Source organism: Heteronotia binoei, chromosome 3, assembly GCF_032191835.1.
Source record: "Heteronotia binoei isolate CCM8104 ecotype False Entrance Well chromosome 3, APGP_CSIRO_Hbin_v1, whole genome shotgun sequence".
Taxonomy (NCBI): domain Eukaryota; kingdom Metazoa; phylum Chordata; class Lepidosauria; order Squamata; family Gekkonidae; genus Heteronotia; species Heteronotia binoei.
In genome coordinates, this window is record NC_083225.1 from 181,735,925 (window position 1) to 181,755,392 (window position 19,468).

The 19,468-nt window shown below is 47.3% G+C and overlaps 1 protein-coding gene across 1 annotated transcript in view; it reads left to right on the plus strand.

The window, feature by feature from the left end:
• The window catches only part of ME3 (malic enzyme 3), a 152,691-nt gene extending 133,572 nt beyond the window's left edge, over nt 1-19,119 (plus strand). The window contains exons 9-15 of the mRNA XM_060234997.1: nt 1,456-1,553; nt 3,094-3,207; nt 8,839-8,944; nt 10,491-10,633; nt 13,133-13,306; nt 14,493-14,591; nt 18,833-19,119. Of these exons, the coding sequence (XP_060090980.1) occupies nt 1,456-1,553; nt 3,094-3,207; nt 8,839-8,944; nt 10,491-10,633; nt 13,133-13,306; nt 14,493-14,591; nt 18,833-18,994 (896 nt within the window). The 3' untranslated portion in view covers nt 18,995-19,119. The remainder of the gene's footprint in view (nt 1-1,455; nt 1,554-3,093; nt 3,208-8,838; nt 8,945-10,490; nt 10,634-13,132; nt 13,307-14,492; nt 14,592-18,832) is intronic.
• The last annotated feature ends 349 nt before the right edge of the window (nt 19,120-19,468 follow it).

Consider the following 19,468-nt stretch of genomic DNA (forward strand, 5'->3'; position numbering starts at 1 on the left):
TAAGAGTCCGCACAATTCACCACTACACCAAACTGGCTCTCAATGGGGCCTTCAGGCAGAAGCTGGACACCTGTCTTTTGCGGAGGCTTCAGCTTTGAGCTATGGATTGGACTGGGTGGCCTACAATGCTGCATGAGGGTTGCCAGACTCCAGGTGACGCCTGGTTCTCCTGGAATTAGAACTGATCTTCAGCCTGTGGAGATCAGCTCCCCCTGGAGATGGCAGCTGCATAGGGCAGAAATCCCTCCCCAAACTCTCCCCTCCACAGAACCACCCTGAAACCTCCAGGAATTGCCCTTTCAATTTTGAACAATAGCTAGGCAAAAGTTGTTGGCTAGCAGAACCAAATGATGAATCCTTTGCCTGACTGGATAGACCAGGCAAGCCTGATCTCATCAGATCTCAGAAGCTAAGCCAGGACAACCCCAGCAAATACTTGGATAGGAGGCCTTCTTGGAATACCAGCAGTCGGGGGGCAGGGGCAGGCTTTATTCAGCCACCTCTCTGAATATCCTCCAGGCCCCCAGTAGGAGTCAGTCACCAGAGGTCACCATGACTTGGCTAAAAAGACAAATGCAATTTTGGGCTGTATCAATAGAAGTATAGTGTGCAGATCATGTGACGTGATGGTATCACTTTGCTCTGCTCTGATAAGGCCTCCCCTGGAGTCTTGTGCTCAGTTTGGGGCACCACATTTAAGAAGGATATAGACAAGCTGGAACAGGTCCAGAGGAGGGTGACGAAGATGGTGAGGGGTCTGGAAACCAAGTCCTATAAGGAAAGGTTGAAGGAGCTGGGCATGTTTAGCCTGGAGAGGAGGCAGCTGAGAGGTGATAGGATCACCGTCTTCAAGTACTTGAAGGGCTGTCATATAGAGGATGGGATGGAATTGTTTTCTGTGGCCCCAGAAGGTAGAACCAGAACCAATGGGTTGAAATTAAATCAAAAGAGTTTCCAGCTCAACATTAGGAAGAACTTCCTGACCTTTAGAGTGTTTCCTCGGTGGAACAGGCTTCCTCTGGAGGTGGTGGGCTCTCCAACTTTGGAGATTTTTAAACAGAGGCTAGATGGCCATCTGACAGCAATGAGGATCCTGTGAATTTAGAGGGAGGTATTTGTGAGTTTCCTGCATTGTGCAGGGGGCTGGACTAGATGAACCTGGAAGTCCCTTCCAACTCTGTGATTCTATGACTTGCAGGTGCATACACACACACGCACATCAAAAAATACAAAAATTCCCCCCCACCACCACCAAAAATGATGAACCATCTCAGTTATTTTTCTCCAGGATTTGGTAAGCGGAGCTCTATTACATAATACCCTTTCTTCTGCACTCTTGTCTAATCCCTTGCTAGGGAAACAAAATATTTCAAAACGTCGCGTTTCTCTCCCACCTTTCTCTTAAGGGCCGCAAGGCCTCTTTTCATTAAACTCCGTCTTGCTTTTATCCCCCAGGAACGGCTTCTGTCGCAGTTGCTGGCATCTTTGCCGCTCTGAGGATCACAAAGGACAAGTTGTCGGACCATAAATTTGTTTTCCAAGGAGCTGGAGAGGTAGGCTTCATGTCCCATTGGTGGGAAGTCCAGGCAAAGATTGCCAGCTCTGATGTTTAATGCATCAAGCAGAAACTTAAATGCGACTGTTGTACCTCTTGGGAGGTAGGATAAGGTCTGAACCGGCTGGTTTTTTTCAGTAGGCCTCGCTGAGAGAGACAGGAAGAATGTAGCCATGCGAGAAATGGCCCAGAGCCTTAAATTTATTACTAGCAAAATGATCTTACATTTGTGCAAAACCCCTAAATAAATCTTCCATCTTCACATTTGTACGGAAGGAGAGCAAGTGACGACTCCCTTCTCACTGCCGTCTGAGCATCGAGCCATTGAATTAAACGGTGCCGCAGTCCTTCATGTCAACAACAAGAAAATATTAAGAACATGAGAGACGCCATGTTGGATCAGGCCAATGGCCCATCCAGTCCAACACTCACCAGTTTCTCACTCACCTTACGTCGCTCTCACGTTCCTCTTCTCGGCGGGGCTTCCTTCCGATTTCACACTATCTGCCCCGGGGCTGCAAGTAACGTCGGCATTTTTCGTGCAGCAAACAGCTAAAAACCAGTTTCTGTTTGCCACATGAAAACGCCGACGTTACTTGCAGCCCCAGGGCAGATAGTGTGAAATCGGAAGGAAGCCCCGCCGAGAAGAGGAACATGGGAGCGGCGTAAAGTGAGCGGGAAAACGGTCTCGGTGTCACGCAGTGACCCCCCCCCCAAAAAAAACCCAGGTGCCATCAGGAGGTCCATCAGTGGGGCCAGGACACTAGAAGCCCACCCACTGCTGACCGCCACCCCCCAAGCACTAAGAATACAGAGCATCCCTGCCCCAGACAGAGAGTTCCAACAATACCCTGTGGCTAATAGCCACTGATGGACCTCTGCTCCATATGTTTATCCAGTCCCCTGTTGAAGCTGCCTATGAGTGTAGCTGTCACCACCTCCTGTGGCAGTGAATTCCATGCGTTAATCACCCTTTGGGTGAAGAAATATTGACACTTGAGCCTACTGTGTTTGGGATTGGCACCTCTCCTCCTCCAAGCTGCTTGGGTTTTCTGTGGATCTGTTACCCCAGTAGAGACACTGTCCTCTGGCGGAAGAAGCCTTCCCCTGAGACGAGATGAGGAAGACCCCTTCTGCCAGAAGGAAGTGTGTCCTCTAGGAGAACAGATCTGCTGGGTCCACTATACAGGTTTTAAAGAACAGGAGGACCTTAAAGATGCACAAAATACGTGGCAGTGCAGGAACCGTCGTGAATCAGCGCTCACTTCTTCAGGTGCTTCAGAAGAAGCGAGCAGTGACTCAAGGAAACTCCTATCTTGCCATGAATTTTATTAATCTTGAAGGTGCCGTCATCTTTTTTTTAAACCTGCTATCGCCTTTTTTAAAATCTTGTATCATCTTTTTTAGAAACTTCCCTCTCAGGAATCCTAGAAGCCTGCTTCAGCGGGGAGGGTGGGATATAAATCCAATAGAACAAAATAAATGGGATCCTTTGCCTTCCTCCTGTTGGATTAATGATTCTCTGGTTGTGTTTTCAGGCTGCCATGGGCATAGCCCACCTGATCGTTATGGCCCTGGAAAAGGAAGGCATTCCAAGGGAAGAAGCTATCCGAAAAATCTGGATGGTTGACTCCAAGGGACTCATTGTCAAGGTACCTTTGCACATTGGGTATCATTCAACACTTTGCCTGTAGAAACTTCCACAGTTGTCATATAACAAAGGCCAGAGTAATGAGGGCTTTTTATGTAGTAGGAACTTCTTTGCATATTAGACCACCACCCCCCATGTAGCCAATCCTCCTAGAGCTTACAATAAGCTTTGTACTAAGAGCCCTGTAAGCTCTTGGAGGATTGGCTACATCAGGGAGGTGTGGCCTAATATGCAAAGGAGTTCCTGTTACAAGAAAAGCCTTGGGCGTAATACCTTGAGAGGGCTGGAAGTAGTTTAATAGCACTGTAGCAAACTTCCAAGTGGATGGATAGTAACCACAATGAAGAATATGTTTGCACCAGTCCTAAGAGTGAGGATGTTATAAAACGCTTAGGGTCTCCATTAGGGAGGAAAGCAGGGTGAGAGGAGGAGAGTTGGTTTTCTGCCCCACTTTTCTCTACTTTAAGGGGTCTGAAAGCGGCTTACATCCTCCTTCCCTTCATTTTCCCACATCAGCTGTCTTGTGAGGCAGGTGGGAATGAGAGGCTCCTGAGAGAACTGTGACTGGCCCAAGGTCACCCAGCTGGCTTCATGCGGAGGAGGAGTGGGGAATCAAACTCGGTTCTCCAGATTACAGGCCGTCGTTCTTAACCACAACACCACGCTGGCTTTCATAAATAAGTAACTTCTGGATTCCACTTAGCGCTATTTAGGTAGAAATTGATGGTGTGTGCAGAAAAGCGTGCGACAGAGAAGCATTTGTCAGGCCTATTAATGTTCTTGCCAGTTTTTTACAGGCGCCTGCCCAAATTCTTGGAGCACTATTGTGAGGAAAAGATGGACAAACAGTTCCACCGGAGGACAGCCCTGTGTTTCTCTGCATACATTAGCCCTCCACACACAGTACATTTGCATGTTTAATCAGTGCTTGTAGTAGGGGGGAAGGCATGAGTGTGCTAGCACCATTGCTTAAAGATCACGGGCTCGTTTTTTTTTCCATTAGTGAAATTCTTTCTTTCTTTCTTTCTTTCTTTCTTTCTTTCTTTCTTTCTTTCTTTCTTTCTTTCTTTCTTTCTTTCTTTCTTTCCTTCTTTCCTTCTTTCCTTCTTTCCTTCTTTCCTTCTTTCCTTCTTTCCTTCTTTCCTTCTTTCTTTCCTTTCTTCCTTTCTTCTATTCCTTCCTTCCTTCCTTCCTTCCTTCCTTCCTTCCTTCCTTCCTTCCTTCCTTCCTTCCTTCCTTCCTTCCTTCCTTCCTTCCTTCCAGATCATGGGCTCGTTTTTTTTTTCCATTAGTGAAATTCTTTCTTTCTTTCTTTCTTTCTTTCTTTCTTTCTTTCTTTCTTTCTTTCTTTCTTTCTTTCCTTCTTTCCTTCTTTCCTTCTTTCTTTCCTTTCTTCCTTTCTTCTATTCCTTCCTTCCTTCCTTCCTTCCTTCCTTCCTTCCTTCCTTCCTTCCTTCCTTCCTTCCTTCCTTCCTTCCTTCCAGATCATGGGCTCGTTTTTTTTTCCATTAGTGAAATTCTTTCTTTCTTTCTTTCTTTCTTTCTTTCTTTCTTTCTTTCTTTCTTTCTTTCTTTCTTTCTTTCTTTCTTTCCTTTCTTCTATTCCTTCCTTCCTTCCTTTCTTTTTTTTTCAATTTTAAAACAAATTTTATTTAATGCTTACAGTTACAACCATGACATGTCCGTACAGTTCACATAGACAATATCAATCTAATGTTGAAAACAAAGTACAAGATCTAAAAGTCAGAATATACAAAATAACTCCAAATCAAAAATAAATCAGTTTTCTGTAAAACGAATTCTGAGGTACAATATCATGTTCCATTAAATGCGATATTAAAGGGAACCAAACAGAAACAACACATCCTTCACACTGCTCCAAATTCTAATGAGTTGCAAGCTACCTTATTGATTACAAACAGGTCCCATAATGGAACTGCTTCTGTGTGCAGAGGAGGAGGAAGAAGAAGAATTGCAGATTTATACCCTGCCCTTCTCTCTGAATCAGACTCAGAGTGGCTTACAATCTCCTGTATCTTCTCCCCCCACAACAGACAGCCTGTGAGGTGGGTGGGGCTGAGAGGGCTCTCACAGCAGCTGCCCTTTCAAGGACAACCTCTGCCAGAGCTATGGCTGACCCAAGGCCATGCTAGCAGGTGCAAGTGGAGGAGTGGGGAATCAAACCCGGTTCTCCCAGATAAGAATCCATGCACTTAAGCACTACGCCAAACTGGCTCTCTGGTTAATCGTTCAACCAAACCTTTAATGACATAATAATACAATAAAACAGAAGTAAACAGTCCAAAAACTAGACGTTTTAAAAATATAAAAGAAGGTCCCTACCAACCAGAACCCACAGGAATTAGAAAGGCAAAACAGTCAGACAAAATAGATCTAGACCAGGGGTGTCAAACTCATTTTTTTCTGAGGGCTGGATCTAACATTTTTTTCTGAGAGCTGGATCAGGCCAGGGAGTGGGGAGAGCTTCCTTGTGCTTCTGTAGCCTGGTTGCAGAAGCACATAAGAACATAAGAGAAGCCTTGTTGGACCAGGTCAATGGAGAGCCAGTTTGGTGTAGTGGTTAAGTGTGCGGACTCTTATCTGGGAGAACCGGGTTTGATTCCCCACTCCTCCACTTGCTCCTGCTGGAATGGCCTTGGGTCAACCATAGCTCTTGCAGAGGTTGTCCTTGAAAGGGAAGCTGCTATGAGAGCCCTCTCAGCCCCACTACTTCACAGGGTGTCTGTTGTGAGGGAGGAAGATAAAGGAGATTGTAAGCCGCTCTGAGTCTCTAATTCAGAGAGAAGGGTGGGGTATAAATCTGCAATCTTCTCCATCCAGGCCAACACTCTGTGTCACACAATGGCCAAAAAAACCAAGTGCCACCAGGAGGTCCATCAGTGGACCCAGAACACTAGAAGTCCTCCCACTGTTGCCCCCCTCCCCAAGCACCAAGAATACAGAGCATCACTGCCCCAGACAGAGAGTTCAAACATATGCTGATGGCTAATAATCCCTCTTGAAGCTGGCTATGCTTGCAGCCGCCGCCACTTCCTGTGGCAGTGAATTCCATGTGTTAATCACCCTTTGGGTGAAGAAATCCTTCCTTTTATCCGTTCTAACCCGACTGCTCAGCAATTTCATTGAGTGTCCACGAGTTCTCGTATTGTGAGAAAGGGAGAAAAGTCCTTCTTTCTCTACCTTCTCTATCCCTTGCATAATCTTGTAAACCTCTATCATGTCACCCCGCAGTCAACGTTTCTCCAGGCTAAAGAGCCCCAAGCGTTTTAACCTTTTCACCAGGGAAAGCCCAGCCATCCCTCATCTCCTGGACAGCCCGGGAAGCGTGGGAGGGGGGGCAGTAGAAGATCTTCCCTGTGCTTCTGTAGCCTGGCTACTATATTCTCCAGCTCTTCCATACACATGATAGAAACTCAGCAATAGATGCAGTGATTTCAGGGGACTTGTCAGATAACAAAAAAGCAAAATCATTATTGGTTATAGGTTTTGCAGAAGGGAGGAGAGAGCAAATCAAATAATGGCGTGGAGAAGAGTAATGAGAGCAGCAAAGAGGAATATGTTGCACAGAATTAGGTTCCTTCTAGAGACAGGAACAAACTTTTTCCTTATATCTGCCTTTCAAGACAGCCAAAGGGAAAAGATTGAGCCTGAGTAACATAATGACTCTGCAGTGTAAGAGTTTTTTCAAGTTAGTAAAATACCGAGCCATAGAGAATCAGTTGGGTGTGGTGGTTAAGTGTGCGGACTCTTATCTGGGAGAACCGGGTTTGATTCCCCACTCCTCCACTTGAAGCTGCTGGAATGGCCTTGGGTCAGCCATAGCTCTGGCAGAGTTGTCCTTAAAAGAGCAGCTTCTGTCAGAGCTCTCTCAGCCCCACCCACCTCACAGGGTGTCTGTTGCGGGGGAGGAAGGTAAAGGAGGTTGTGAGCCGCTCTGAGATTTGGAGTGGAGGGCGGGATATAAATCCAATGTCTTCTTCTTCTTCTAGAGTCTTGTGTGAAGGAAGGGCCAAAGTAACGTGGGAAAGCAACTCCAGAGCTCCCAGCATTAATTGTTTGAACTTCAATATCCCAGATCCTCCTTTGGACAATCTGAAAAATTAGCCTTTTCATCAGAATTGGCCAAAAAGGCTAGATCAATTCCAATGGATTTAATTTTGGACACTCTAAACTGTGACCATGTTGACATGTAAGGGTCCACAGGGAGGAGGGCAATAAGATTATTAGGATGGTGGCTAAAGTGAAGACGAAGCCAATACTTGATAGCAGAAAACTGTGCCCGCGATTCAGTAAGATGGAGACCCAATTCAGTGCAGAGGGTGACGTAGGTGACAAGTGTAGAGTGCATGTGCACACTCATAAGCTGGCAATTGCACAGAAGCTTGCTTGGGAACAGCTCACTCCTGCCCCATCCCCCCCCTCTGTGCACATTGATTAAGTGTGCAAATGGATTTGTGTGTACAGGGCACTTGTTGCTAGGAGAAGGAAAGAAATCTGGCAGACAAAGAAGAAGAATTGCAGATTTATACCCCACCCTTCTCTCTGAATCAGAGACTCAGAGCAGCTTACAATCTCCTTTGTCTTCTTCCCCCATAACAGACACCCTGTGAGGTGGGTGGGGCTGAGAGAGCTTTCACAGCAGCTGCCCTTTTAAGGACAACTCCTACAAGAGCTATGGCTAACCCAAGGCCATGCCAGCAGCTGCAAGTGGAGGAGTGGGGAATCAAACCCGGTTCTCCCAGATAAGAGAGCTGTGGCTGACCCAAGGCCGTTCCAGCAGGTGCAAGTGGAGGAGTGGGGAATCAAACCCGGTTCTCCCAGATAAGAGAGCTCTGGCTGACCCAAGGCCATTCCAGCAGGTGCAAGTGGAGGAGGGGGGAATCAAACCCGGTTCTCCCAGATAAGAGAGCTCTGGCTGACCCAAGGCCATTCCAGCAGGTGCAAGTGGAGGAGTGGGGAATCAAACCCGGTTCTCCCAGATAAGAGAGCTCTGGCTGACCCAAGGCCATTCCAGCAGGTGCGAGTGGAGGAGGGGGGAATCAAACCCGGTTCTCCCAGATAAGAGAGCTCTGGCTGACCCAAGGCCATTCCAGCAGCTGCAAGTGGAGGAGTGGGGCATCAAACCCGGTTCTCCCAGATAAGAGAGCTATGGCTGACCCAAGGCCATTCCAGCAGCTGCAAGTGGAGGAGGGGGGAATCAAACCCGGTTCTCCCAGATAAGAGAGCTATGGCTGACCCAAGGCCATTCCAGCAGGTGCAAGTGGAGGAGTGGGGAATCAAACCCGGTTCTCTCAGATAAGAGAGCTCTGGCTGACCCAAGGCCATTCCAGCAGCTGCAAGTGGAGGAGGGGGGAATCAAGCCCGGTTCTCCCAGATAAGAGAGCTCTGGCTGACCCAAGGCCATTCCAGCAGGTGCAAGTGGAGGAGGGGGGAATCAAGCCCGGTTCTCCCAGATAAGAGAGCTATGGCTGACCCAAGGCCATTCCAGCAGGTGCAAGTGGAGGAGTGGGGAATCAAACCCAGTTCTCCCAGATAAGAATCCACACACTTAACCACTACACCAAAGTGGTCCCTTCAGTCCTTACCTGGATGCACTTTGTGTTTCTCGCAGGGCAGGAGTCACCTGAACCACGAGAAGGAGATGTTTGCTCATGACCACCCCAACGTGAAGACACTTGAAGAAGTGGTGCAGAGAGTCAAGCCGACAGCTCTTATCGGTAACTGTCCTTGAATTCCTTCATTTTCGTCCTGCTATTCCCACCGACGCTTTGGGGAGGGGCCGTTGCTCAGAGGCAGAGCTTCTGGTTTGCATGCAGAAGGTTCTAGGTTCCGTCCCTAGCATCTCCAGTTAAAAGGTCAAGTGATGCAGAAGACTTCGCCCTGAGATTCTGGAGAGCCACTGACAGATAGTTTGAGGTGGACAGCCCTGTTGATCTGTAGTGGCAGTAGCACGTTAAAGGTAAAGGTAGTCCCCTGTGCAAGCACCAGTAGCTTCCGACTTTGGGGTGACATTGCTTTCACGTTTTCACGGCAGACTTTTTACGGGGTGGTTTGCCATTGCTTTCCCCAGTCATCTACCCTTTCCTCCCAGCAAGTTGGGTACTCATTTGACCGACCTCAGAAGGATGAAAGGCTGAGTCAACCTGGAGCCGGCTACCTGAACCGGCTTCCGCTGGGATTGAACTCAGGTCGTGAGCAGAGGGCTCCAACTGCAGTACTGCACAAAAGATAAAGGCGATTGTAAGGCCCACAAAATTTCCCAGGGTTTAAGCTTTCATGAGTGAAAGCTGACATCACCAGATATCAGATTTGACAAAGTTAGCTTTGACTCATGAAATCTTATACTCTAGAAAATCTTGTGGGCCTTTAACAGCTACTGGACTCAAATTTTGTTCTGCCAGTTGGCGTAGGATATTCTTACCTGGATAGACCAAGGTAAGTATAAAGCTTCAAATCTTCATCCTCAGTTCCTGACAATGAAAAGTTTCTAATTCTTTGCCCTGGAGAGAGTAACTCACAGTACTCACTCCTTATTCAATCTGAAGGCTTTTTCTTAATAGTTCTTGTTTCTTCAGGGGGAGGGGGGTTTGTTCCACATGTGTTCTGCCCTGTCTGATGGTTGATTTAATATTACATTGGTGCAGGGGTGGAATTCTAGCAGGAGCTCCTTTGCTTATTAGGCCACACACCCCTGCTGTAGCCAATCCTCCAAGAGCTTACGAAAAAGAACCTTGTAAGCTCTTGCAGGATTGGCTACATCAGGGGTGTGTGGCCTAATATGCAAAGGAGCTCCTGCTAGAATTCTACACCCGCACTGGTGTATGTCCAGCACAAAAACCTGCTGTTTCATTCTGCTGGCAGATATGCCAGACGTAAACCAATGTAATATTGAATCAGCCACTAGAGGGAGCAAAACATGTGTGGAACAAGAAGGAAGGAAGGAAGGAAGGAAGGAAGGAAGGAAGGAAGGAACTGGAACTTACAAGCCAAGAAAATGAGGATGCAGAAGACCCCGGAGATGCAGCTGAAATATCCAATCGCTACAATCAAGAGGTAGCAGAAATAAGGAAGGAGAAATGATGGACGTAGTGATTAGAGTGGCAGACCAGGACCTTCCTCAAAGATATCTTTCTTTCTCAAAGCCTCACAACTGCCCTGGGAAGCGGGCTAGGTAGATCAGGTTGATCAAGGCTGTTGTAGAAGCTGTACTCTTGCAAACAGGGGATGGGGTCTGACTGTTCTATCTTTTTTGAACTGGGGCAGGTGTTGCTGCCATCGCAGGGGCATTCACTGACCGGATTTTAAAGGACATGGCGACATTCAACGAGAGGCCAATCATTTTTGCCCTGAGTAACCCCACGAGCAAATCAGAGTGCACGGCAGAGCAGTGCTACCGTTTGACTGAGGTAAGGAGGAAGACCTTGTTGCTGATAACCCAAAGTGTTCCTCCTTTTGGTTCTGCTGAGACCCAGAGATTGATTCCCCACTACTCCACATACACCTGCTGATGTGACCTTGGGTCAGCCACAAGTTCTCTTAAGGTTGTTCTGCACAAAAGCAGTTTTGGGAGAGCTCTCTCAGCCCCGCCTACCTCACAAGGTGTCTGTTGTGGGGAGGGAAAGGCAAAGGAGATTTGTAAAACACCCTGAGACTCCTTTGCCTAGCGAAGGGAGGGATATAAATCCAATCCCTTCCAGTGTTCCCTCTAAACTGAGTTAATGTGAGCTGGCTCACAATTTTTTAGCCCTCGGCTCACACATTTTTGTGTCCGCTCAGGAAAAATGACCCTAGAGCAAACTAATTTATGCAGTAGCTCACAACTTTAATGCCAGTCACTCACCAAGTAGAATTTTTGCTCACAAGACTCCACAGCTTAGAAGGAGTATTCTCTTCTTCTTCTTCTTCTTTCATAGTCAGATAAGGTTGCCAGCCTTCAGATAACAAGTAAAGGAGTGTACTTTCAAACCACCCACCAAGAACCCATGAAATCCTTGGGGTGGTGGGCATGTAGCTACTAATAATCATAAAACAAGCTGTACGTATACCTTGCTAGTTGTCAACCAGGAATATGATGAGAATATAACCTTGCCCCTCATTGGGTTATGGAGCCATGCCCAGATTTTGATTCATCATCTGGGGTCAAAAAGCCCCAGACCAGTCAAAGGTGATGGCTGAGGAACCTCTGAGATAAACACTAAGAACATAAGAGAAGCCATGTTGGATCAGGCCAATGGCCCATCCAGTCCAACACTCTGTGTCACACAGTGGCCTCTATATATATATATATACACACACACATACACACACACACTGTGGCTAATAGCCACTGATGGACCTCTGCTCCATATTTTTATCCAATCCCCTCTTGAAGCTGGCTGTGCTTGTAGCCGCCACCACCTCCTGTGGCAGTGAATTCCCCATATTAATCACTGCACATGTTTAGACTCAGAATCTTCTACCAAGAACTCCTAATATGTAAACTTTGTGGTGGGACAGAGGGCATCAATAACCAGACTAAAGGCACAGCCAAACTGCAAAGCTCTATGGGAGAGAGGATTAAATTGCAGAAATTTAAACCAAATTATAGGGATTTAAGACAAATTATAGGAATGAAAACCACATTCCTCCCCTAAAATGACATCTACTGATGGGTTTCATGACGCCCACTTGCATCTGAAGTCTCCACGACAGCATCCAAAGAGTTTCCAATGGAGGAGAGACCAACAAGGAGCTTTAAGTCACTCCCTACCAGCTAGCAAAGGACAGCACTCATGTCAGGCATCACTGCTATTCACCTTCACCTGAACAGTAGACATGACACGGATCTTCTCATGTTTTCTGAGCTTGGGAACTTCTCCCTGTTGGCCACACAGGAAGCCTACCCTTCCCTTTCTTTGAAAACTAAAACCAAACAACACCTCTTCCCCAAATCAAAGACTCCATCACAGCTCTCTTCCACTGTCTCAGTGCAATAGATGCTTAGGAAACTGCCCATTTGGCCATCACGGCTCCCATCTGCAGAGGCTGCTTGGCTTGGAATCTCCCAGCATTTTGTGACTGGCCCAATCACTGTGGTAGCCATTTTTTCATCGTGCCTACTGCCCTTTCACAGAATTACAGAAGAAAGCTGGTCTAGAGATCCTTTCATATTTTCGGTCACATCATCAGGAGCATCATAAAGGCTGGTCTGAAGGAGAATGGTTTTAAACTGGATACATTTAGGTCATCCAGTAGATAGCCTCCAAAGGGACTCATTCTCAACCAGATGACCAAGTTGGAAGGGGGTTTGCATACCACTAATTGTACTATATAGAAAAATTTCATACGTATATAACTCACAAAAATATTATCAGAATTAAATCTTCCTTCCTTCCTTCCTTCCTTCCTTCCTTCCTTCCTTCCTTCCTTCCTTCCTTCCTTCCTTCCTTCCTTCCTTCCTTCCTTCCTTCCTTCCTTCCTTCCTTCCTTCCTTCCTTCCTTCCACCCTCCCTTCCTTCCCTCCCTCCTTCCTTCCCTCCCTCCCTCCTTCCTTCCCTCCCTCCTTCCTCCCTCCTTCCTCTCTTCTTACCTCCCTCCCTCCCTCCCTCCTTCCTTCCTCCCTTCCTCCCTCCCTCCCTTCCTTTCTTCCTTCCACCCTCCCTCCCTCCTTCCTTCCTTCCTTCCTTCCTTCCTTCCTTCCTTCCTTCCTTCCTTCCTTCCTTCCTTCCTCCCTCCCTCCCTCCCTCCCTTCCTTCCACCCTCCCTCCTTCCCTCCTTCCTTTCTTCCTTCTTTCCTTCCTCCCTCCCTCCTTCCTTCCTTCCTTCCTTCCTTCCTTCCTCCCATTTCAGTTAGTGTACATTGATGTTGCACAGTTGAAGATGGGACTGATGTTCTGCCAACCAAATCTCCCTTGCTTTGTTGACAGGGCCGTGGCATATTTGCAAGTGGGAGCCCATTCCCAAAAGTGACCCTGCCAAGTGGACAAACCTTCTTCCCTGGGCAAGGAAACAACGCCTACGTGTTCCCTGGTGTAGCTCTAGGAGTCATCGCCTGCGGGGTCCGCCACGTCTCTGATGACATCTTTCTCCTCACTGCTCAGGTTTGGGGTTTTATAGTCAAGTGAGAGTTTGAACATAGGGTGAATGGACATTGTCAACAACAGTGATCACTCGATGCTCCTAAGAATCCTTCCCAAAATATTCCCCTGTTGTTTTCTCCTGCTCTCCCTTCTGTGAAAAACAGGTGTTCAGCTTCAGTTCTTAAGATCGTTTCACATGTTACACCAAAGGCAAGCCCAGGCTTATCACTGAGAGTTAGGGTTGCCAGTCCCCAATTGTAGGTGGGAGATTTGGAGTCCCTTCTCCTGCTTCAGAGCTATCAGGAAGCAGAGGAAAAATGGCCAACGGGTGCTCCTCTCTGCAGAGGGAATTACCCCCCTAACAGGCAAGAAGCTGGAAATAATTGCAATGTGTCTACGGAACCAGGAAGTGATGTAGGCATGTTGGTGACATTGGGGGCGACGCTCTGGTTTTTGGACAAAACTCTATGGTAGAGAGCCAGTTTGGTGTAGTGGTTAAATGTGCGGACTCTTATGTGGGAGAACCGGGTTTGATTCCCCACTCCTTCACTTGCAGCTGCTGAATTGGCCTTGGGTCAGCCATAGCTCTCGTAGGAGTTGTCCTTGAAAGAGCAGCTGCTGTGAGAGCCCTCTCAGCCCCACCCACCTCACAGGGTGCCTGTTGTGGGGGGAGAAGATATAGGAGATTGTAAGCCACTCTGAGTCTCTGATTGAGAGAGAAGGGTGGGGTATAAATCTGCAATTCTTCTTCTTCTAGAATTAGCTTCAAACCATAGAGTTTTACTCAAAAAGAAGACCATCTCCCCTCCCCTCCACATCACTGACACACCTACGTCCCTTCCACATTTTATCACGAGCCGCCTTGATTCCATTTATATCCCTCCTTGAGCCACGAAGACAAGAGGGATGTAAATATTTTGGTAAATAAATAAATGTACACCTGTGAAGCAGCTCCTTGGTTAAGAACCTGAGTCGTTACGAATGAAGACAGAGTCAAGATGTGGCCAGGAATATCCGTGTGAAAACGTTAGCCAGAAATGGACGTGTTGCAGCTTAAGCAGCTGCAGAGCTAAAGATCTTGAATGTGGAAGGTCTCTCTTGAGTTATCCTGTGGCAGCCTACGCTGAGTGGAACCTGATAACACAGGATTCCCAGTGAGAACCTTGATCCTACTGAGATATCTCTCTCTTCCCCCACCCCACTTTAGTCAATTGCAGAAGAGGTCACCGAAGAGAATCTTGCTGAAGGAAGATTGTATCCCCCACTGAGCACCATCCGAGATGTCTCCTTCAAAATCGCCGTTAAAGTAAGAAATCTTGACCTTTTAGTTTTGGTAGCCATTGTTGCCATACGTGTTAAACTCCCAGTCTTGAAGATCCACTGGTTACATAAGAACATAAGAGAAGCCATGTTGGATCAGGCCAATGGCCCATACAGTCCAACACTCTGTGTCACATAAGAACATAAGAGTAGCCATGTTGGATCAGGCCAATGGCCCATCCAGTCCAACACTCTGTGTCACATAAGAACATAAGAGTAGCCATGTTAGATCAGGCCAATGGCCCATCCAGTCCAACACTCTGTGTCACATAAGAACATAAGAGAAGCCATGTTGGATCAGGCCAATGGCCCATCCAGTCCAACACTCTGTGTCACATAAGAACATAAGAGAAGCCATGTTAGATCAGGCCAATGGCCCATCCAGTCCAACACTCTGTGTCACATAAGAACATAAGAGAATCCATGTTAGATCAGGCCAATGGCCCATCCAGTCCAACACTCTGTGTCACATAAGAACATAAGAGTAGCCATGTTAGATCAGGCCAATGGCCCATCCAGTCCAACACTCTGTGTCACATAAGAACATAAGAGAAGCCATGTTGGATCAGGCCAATGGCCCATACAGTCCAACACTCTGTGTCACACAGTGGCCAAAAAAACCCAGATGCAATCAGGAGTTCCATCAGTGGGGCCAGGACACTAGAAGCCCTCCCACTGTGCCCCCTCCACAAGCACCAAGAATACAGAGCATCACTGCCCCAGACAGAGTTCCAACAATACACTGTGGCCAATAGCCACTGATGGACCTCTGCTCCATCCATATTATTTTCCCTCCCAAAAATGAGATTGAGTACCAAGATGCCATTATTAAACAACACCCTCTGTCCTCAGGGAGCACAACTGTGGGAACAAGTGGGGAGCAGCCATTGGCTTATTGGTATATAAGCCACTCTGAGCCTGCTTCTGCAGGGAGGGCGGATATAAATCTCATCAAGGCTTTTTTTTGTTGCAGGAACTCCTTTGTATATTAGGGCACACCCCCCTGCTGTAGCCAATCCTCCTGGAGCTTACAGTAGGCCCTGTACGAAAAGCCCTGTAAGCTCTTGGAGGGTGTGTGGCCTAATATGCAAAGGAGTTCCTGCTACAAAAAAGCCCTGAGTCTAATAAATAAATAAAGGGCTGAAAGGTGTTCTCAGAGCACACAGGCCCAGCTGAGAGCCATCTGGAACGAGCAGGAAGACACTCTTCTTGAGTTCTCCTCTCAGCCTGCAGTTATGCCACTGGAGAATATAAACTTGGACCCATTTTTAAAAATTTCTTTGTGAACTTTTTGAGCCACCCACAGGGATCCAAGTACCGAGCCATTCATGTGACTAGGGCCAGCGTCCGGAAGTGTTGCAGCTACCCTGCCCAGGACTCCTAAAAAAAATCTGGAACTGACCTTGCTTGTAACAAACAGATGTGAAATACAACTTAAAAGAATTGGTTGTTGTAGATTTTCCAGGCTGTGTGGCTGTGATCTTGGCATTGTGAGACCTGACGTTTTGCCAGCAACTGTGACTGGCATCCTCAGAGATCTAACCTAAAAAAACCTGGAGTTCTCTCTGGGTCAAATTGAGAAGAAGTTGGTAGGCAAGTAATTTATATCTACTTAATTTGACCCAGAGGGAACTCCAGTCTTTCTGGGTTACATCTCTGAGGAGGCCAGTCACAGTTGTTGGCAAAACATCAGGTCTCACAATGCCAAAACCATGGCCACACAGTCCTAAAAATCTACAACAACCAATGGACTCCAGCAGTGAAAGCCTTCGACAGCATATTATAACTTAAAGGATGATTTTGGTGGCAAGAAAAAAACTGACTTGCAAATGGTACCTATGCATCTTGCTTCCCAAAACTGAGGCACTGAAGTTTCCCGCTGTCCACCAGGAATTCTGTGGCCCACAAAGTGGGACTTGGGCCTCGGCCAGCTGTGTCTAAAGTTGGATACGGGTGAGCTTCCTCAAGCCTGATTCAGGTTTCAGGGGTGTCAAACATGTGGCCCAGGGGACAGATCAGGCCTCCAGAGGGGTCCTATCAGGCCCGCAAGCAAATCAAAAGTAGGCTTGCAGTTTAAAGATACACACTTGAACAATACCTGAAAGGCATACTCAAGACTGCTGCAGCACAGATGATGTCTCAAGTTTTTGATGCAATGATTCAGAACAAGAGGTGTCAGTTATCAGAGACTTAAATGAACAAAATATTGCAAGAGTGCTAATGTTTTTAGCATGTTTTAAGTTTTTTTTTTTAAAAAACTTTGTGTTTGTCTGTGTCTGCTACCTGGCATTACATTGTATGACACACATGGCCCGGCCTCACAAAGTCTAATTTACGTCAGATCTGGCCCTCATAACAAATGAGCTCAACGCCCCTGGTCTAAATGATCTGACTTCTGGATCTAGATGATGCCATTAGGAACGTGATGAGACCAATACTCTTGTGAGCTCTCCCATCAGCAACTCACTAGGAAAGAAGGGGGACTATCACTCAGTGGCAGATCTGCTTTGCATGCGGAAGACCCCGGGTTCAATCCCCAGCACCTCCAGTTAAAGGAATCAGGCAGTAGGTGATGGGAAGGACTTCTGCCTGAGACCCTGGAGAGCTGCTGCCAGTCTGAGTGGACAACACTGACCTTGACAAACCAGTGGTCTGAGTCAGTATAAGGCAGCGTCATGGGTTCAACCCAGTCTGGAGCTTTCCTTAAGCCTCTCGCAAGCCCCTATTTTCTTTTCATCAAAGTGTATTAGCTGCTGTAGTAGCAGAATCATAGAGTTGGAAGGGACTGCCAGGTCATCTAGTCCAACCCCCTGCACAATGCAGGGAATTCACTAATAACCAGGGCTTTTTTGTAGAAAAAGCCCAGCAGGAACTCATTTGCATACTAAGCCACACACCCTGACTCAACATTGTTTCACGTGGGGGGGTTGTAAAAAAAAGGCCCAGCAGGAACTCATTTGCATAGTAGGCCACACCCCCTGGCATCATCATTGTTTCACACAGAGCTTTTTTGTAGAAAGTAGTAGTAGTAGAAGAAGAAGACATTGAATTTATATTCTGCCCTCCACTCAGAGTGGCTCTCAATCTCCTTTATCTTCCTCCCCCATAACAAACACCCTGTGAGGTGGGTGGGGCTGAGAGGTTCTCTCAGAAGCTGCCCTTTCAAGGACAACTCCTGCCAGAGCTATGGCTGACCCAAGGCCATGCCAGCAGGTGCAAGTGGAGGAGTGGGGAATCAAACCTGGTTCTCCCAGATAAGAGTCCGCACACTTAACCACTACACCAAACTGGCTCTGTATTAGCTGCTATAGTCTGACTAGGCCCTGGAATGCTACAGGAGGAGGTTCCCAAATAACAGCATCCCAGGGGGATGAGATTTCCCCCTGGGGGCCTGAGCACCTGCTGTGCGACTGTAATCCTTTTCATCACTGCCACCAGGTAAGGGAGAGGGTGGCTGCAGTGGTAAGGAGGGCTGGAAGTGGGGCCTGAGCTAAACTGAATGATTAAAGGGTTGGAACACTTCCCCTATAAGGAAAGGTTAAAGCACTTGGGTCTGTTTAGCCTGGAGAAATGACGACTGAGGGGTAACATGATAGAGGTCTGTTACAGGCTTATGCAAGGACTAGAGAAGGTAGAGATGTACTTTTCTCCCTTTCTCACAATACAAGACCTCGTGAGCACTCAATGAAATTGCTGAGCAGTCAGCTTAGAACGAATAAAAGGAAGTCCTTCTTCACCCAAAGAGTCATTAAAACACGGAGTTCACTGCCATAGGAGGTGGCGGTGGCTACAAGCATAGCCAGTTTCAAGAGGGGATTGAATAAACACATGGAGCAGAGGTCCATCAGTGGCCACAGCGTATTGCTGGAACTCTCTGTCTGGGGCAAGTGATGCTCTGTATTCTTGGTGTTTGGAGGGGGGGCAACAGTGGGAGGGCTTCTAGTGTCCTGGCCCCACTGATGGACCTCCTGCTGGCACCTGGGGGGGGGGTTGGGGGGGAAGGGGGGGCCACTGTGTGACAGAGTGTTGGACTGGATGGGCCACTGGCCTGATCCAACATGGCTTCTGTTACGTTCTTAGCTGTCTGGGCTCAGCTCCTAATTAGCCCAGACAATTTCCGAACTAGGCAGGTTCACGCTCCAGACTCCCCATTTCCAAACTTCTATTGAATTATAAGTCCAAGCAGAACCCTTTAGCCATTACTTTCTCTTCTCCTTCTTGTTTCAGATCATTGACCACGCCTACAAGCACAACTTGGCCTCCTGGTACCCAGAACCTGAAGACAAAGAAGCCTTCGTTAGATCTCACATTTACAGCCCCGACTACGACTCCTTCGCTATCGATCATTACATGTGGCCCCAAGAAGCCATGCAGACTCAAAACATCTAACGATCTTTCCCCCACTGCCCTTTGTCTTCAAAGAAACTCTTTCCCTTCCGACGCTCACGTTTTTACCAAAGCGGATATAAACGAATCTTCGAGATCATAGACATGAACGGAGGAGTGAGCAAGAACTAGTCTTTTTTTTTTTTCCGCACAGCTGCCTTTTTATTGATCTGAGCCGGAAAACAAAGTCAGTGGGGCCATTGAGGTTCTAAGGGAATGGAAGGGCAGGTCTGTGGGGAGGGGAATCTTTGTTTTCAGTTTAAGCATTCTGCAAGGAGGAAACCATCCAAAGAAGTTTTTTCCATACCCTTCCATCTGCCTTGTCTCCCTCTTCACAGGCTGCTGGCTCCCGGGAGTCCCCAAGAATATCTGGAGCTAGGAAACCTGACAACCCATTGGCCGAGAAACAACGCCTGTGACTATCTGCCATGGGTTACCATAGTCTAAGATGAAAGAAAGAAAAGCGAAATGCAGATA